Genomic DNA, 2,971 nt, shown 5'->3' on the forward strand with positions numbered 1-2,971 from the left:
GGCAACAGAGTAAGACTCCAACTCAAAAATAAATAAATAAATAAATAAATAAAGAGAAACAGCAATGGCATTTTTTTTTCCTTTGAAGTCTCTGTTACCTAGGCTAGAACGCAGTGGCACAATCATGGCTACCGCATCTTTGACATGCTGGGCTCAGGCAATCCTTCTATTCCAGCCTTCTAAGTAGCAGGGGTTATAGGTGCATGCCACCATGCCCAGGTAATTCTCTTTCTAAAAATTTTATTGTAAGCCGGGCTCAGTGGCTCAGCTTGTAATCCCACGCTTTGGGAGGCTGAGGTGAGTGGATTGCCTGAGCCCGCGGGTTCGAGACCCACCTGGGCAACTTGGCGAGACCTCATCTCTACAATAAATCAAAAATTAGCCGGGCATGGTGGCGTGTGCCTGTAATTGCAGCTACTTGGAAGACTGAGGTGGAAGGATCCCCGGAGCCCACATGTCGAGGCTGCAGTGGCCGGGAGCGGCCACTGCACTCTAGTCTGGGTGTCAGAGTGAGACTCCAACTCAAAAAAAAAAAAAATTTATTGTAGAGATGAGGTCTTGCCATGTTGTTAAGGCTGGCCTTGAACTCCCGGGCTCAGGCAATCCTCTTCCCTCAGCCTCCCAATGTGCTGGGATTCCAGGTGTGAGTTACCATGCCCAGCTGCAGTGGCATATTTTTCTTTTTTCTTTTTTTGAGTTGGAGTCTCACTGTTGCCCAGGCTGGAGTACAGTGGCACGCTCATGCCTTCTGCAGCTTCCACCAGCTGGGCTTAGGTGATCCTTCTACCTCGGCCTTCCACTTCAGTGGGTGGGATGCACGCCATCATCCCAGCTAATTTTTGTGATTTATTGTAGAGACGAACTCTCACCAAGTTGCCCAGGCTGGTCTCGAACCCCCAGGCCCAGGCAATCCTCTCACTTCGGCCTCCCAAAGTGCTGGGATTGATTACAGGCTGAGCCATTGCACGCCCAGCGGGCATATTTCTTATGGCCTTTCCAAGAAGAGTCCATATTCAGCTTGTGAGCCTGTGTGCTTGGCCCAACGTGCCCTCATTGAAAGTTCTGAAGCAGTGATGCTCAGAGAAGTCATTCTCTGATTTTTACCTAACATCAAGCTTTTCTTCTTAGGTGGATGACGACTTTACAGCCCAAGATTATAGGCTGCAGTTCCGTAAATGTACTTCAAATCATTTTGAGGATGTATATGTAGGTTCTGAAACTGAATTCATAGTGTTGCACATCGACCCCAATGTTGATTATCAGTTCAGAGTCTGCGCCCGAGGAGATGGCCGACAAGAGTGGAGTCCTTGGAGTGTTCCCCAGATAGGTCATTCCACACTGGTACCTCATGGTATGCGGTTACCTTCTCATTCCTGAAGCTTAGCTGTATATTAAAACACTTGTATTCTGTATGCACTGACAACTTCTTTTCTAAGGATAAATCCTGAATTGATGAGAACAACATGGAACATGTCTTTTATTCATATTGCTTCATGTGATTTTGTTTTCATCAATTATTATCTTTAGAGTCCAAAAAGTAATGCTAGACAGATTTTTAGCATTACCTAAAACCAAAGATTAAAAATATTTTATAGGACACCGATTTCCCAAACCTTCAAGAATTATCTGTAGAGAGGCATTTTTAAAAATTCTTTTGATTTGAAATTGATCTGTCTCCTGAATTATTGTTGTTTTCTTTTTTTTTTTTGAGTTGGAGTCTCACTCTGTTGTCCAGACTGGAGTGCAGTGGCCGCTCCCGGCCACCGCAGCCTCGACCTGCTGGGCTCCGGCGATCCTTCCACCTCAGCCTTCCGAGTAGCCGTAATACAGGCATGCGCTACCATCCCGGCTGATTTTTTGATTTATTGTAGAGATGAGGTCTCACTGCCCAGGCGGATCTCGAACCCGTGGGCTCAGGCAATCCACTCACTTCAGCCTCCCAAAGGCGTGGGATTACAGGCTGAGCCACTGAGCCTGGCTTGAATTATTGTTTTAAAAGACGTAGATTCATTTACTAATTAGTTCTAAATCAGGTTAGAATAAATTCAGTTATGCTTGAACTATGATTTTATTAGAAGAGGAAATAACATGATTTGATTTTCCATGCCAAAACTGTGCAGGAATATACTCAATTCTTTTTTTAATTTGTGGGACTGACCATGATACCTTGTTATTGAATCTTTCGTTTTACTGAACTTGCCCATGACCTCTAATAGTAATCTCTTCCATTTGCAAGTTTTATTTAATGTGTCGATGTTAAAGATATCCCTTAAAAGGTTCTAATAATTTTCAATATCTTTGCTTTTAAAAAAGAGTGGACAACTGGTTTTGAGGGGTACAGTCTGAGCAGTCGAAGAAATATAGCACTCCGGAATGAATCTGAATCCTCAGGTGTTCTCTACTCCCGTGCTCCAACTTATTTCTGTGGGCAGACATTAACATTCAGGCAAGTAGCTATTACATCTGTCATGCCTTAGGTAGTATAGTGAAGTGCATAGAGCATACATGAGCTTTGAATTCCAAATATCCTGAGTTTATTCCATCTTTTATAGGCAGTGTTATTTTGGGAAGGTTTCTTTTTCTCTTCTTCAGTTTCCTATTTGTTTTCACAGGGTTATTATGTAGATTGAAACATGTATATAAAATGCTTGATAATATGTTTATGTCTCTTTTCCTCTTGGTAAATAGAGGTAAATAAAAAAACTCAAAAGTTAATCTTTTTTTTTAAGTCCTAGTCTCTGTTGGTCTCCCAGGCTGCAGTGCAGTGACATGCTCACAGCTACCATAGTCTTAATTTGCTAAGCTCAGCAGATATCTCCACCTTAGCCTTCCTAGTAGCTGGGAATACAGGCGTGCACCCCACGCCCGGCTAATTTTTTAATTGATTGTAGAGATGAGGTCTTTCCAAGTTGCCCAGGCTGATCTTGAACCTATAGGCTCATGCAGTCCTCTCATCTCTGCAACCCAAAGT

The 2,971-nt window shown here is 43.2% G+C and overlaps 1 protein-coding gene across 1 annotated transcript in view; it reads left to right on the forward strand.

The window, feature by feature from the left end:
* The window catches only part of CRLF3 (cytokine receptor like factor 3), a gene marked incomplete at its 5' end in the record, with an annotated part of 27,569 nt that extends 25,073 nt beyond the window's left edge, over nt 1-2,496 (forward strand). Inside the window, 2 exons of the mRNA XM_021710808.1 lie at nt 1,129-1,351; nt 2,314-2,496. Of these exons, the coding sequence (XP_021566483.1) occupies nt 1,129-1,351; nt 2,314-2,477 (387 nt within the window). The remainder of the gene's footprint in view (nt 1-1,128; nt 1,352-2,313) is intronic.
* Between the last annotated feature and the right edge of the window lie 475 nt (nt 2,497-2,971).

The sequence above is a fragment of the Carlito syrichta genome, unplaced genomic scaffold (genome assembly GCF_000164805.1).
Source record: "Carlito syrichta isolate Samal-C Ts95f unplaced genomic scaffold, Tarsius_syrichta-2.0.1 Scaffold301559, whole genome shotgun sequence".
Classification (NCBI taxonomy): domain Eukaryota; kingdom Metazoa; phylum Chordata; class Mammalia; order Primates; family Tarsiidae; genus Carlito; species Carlito syrichta.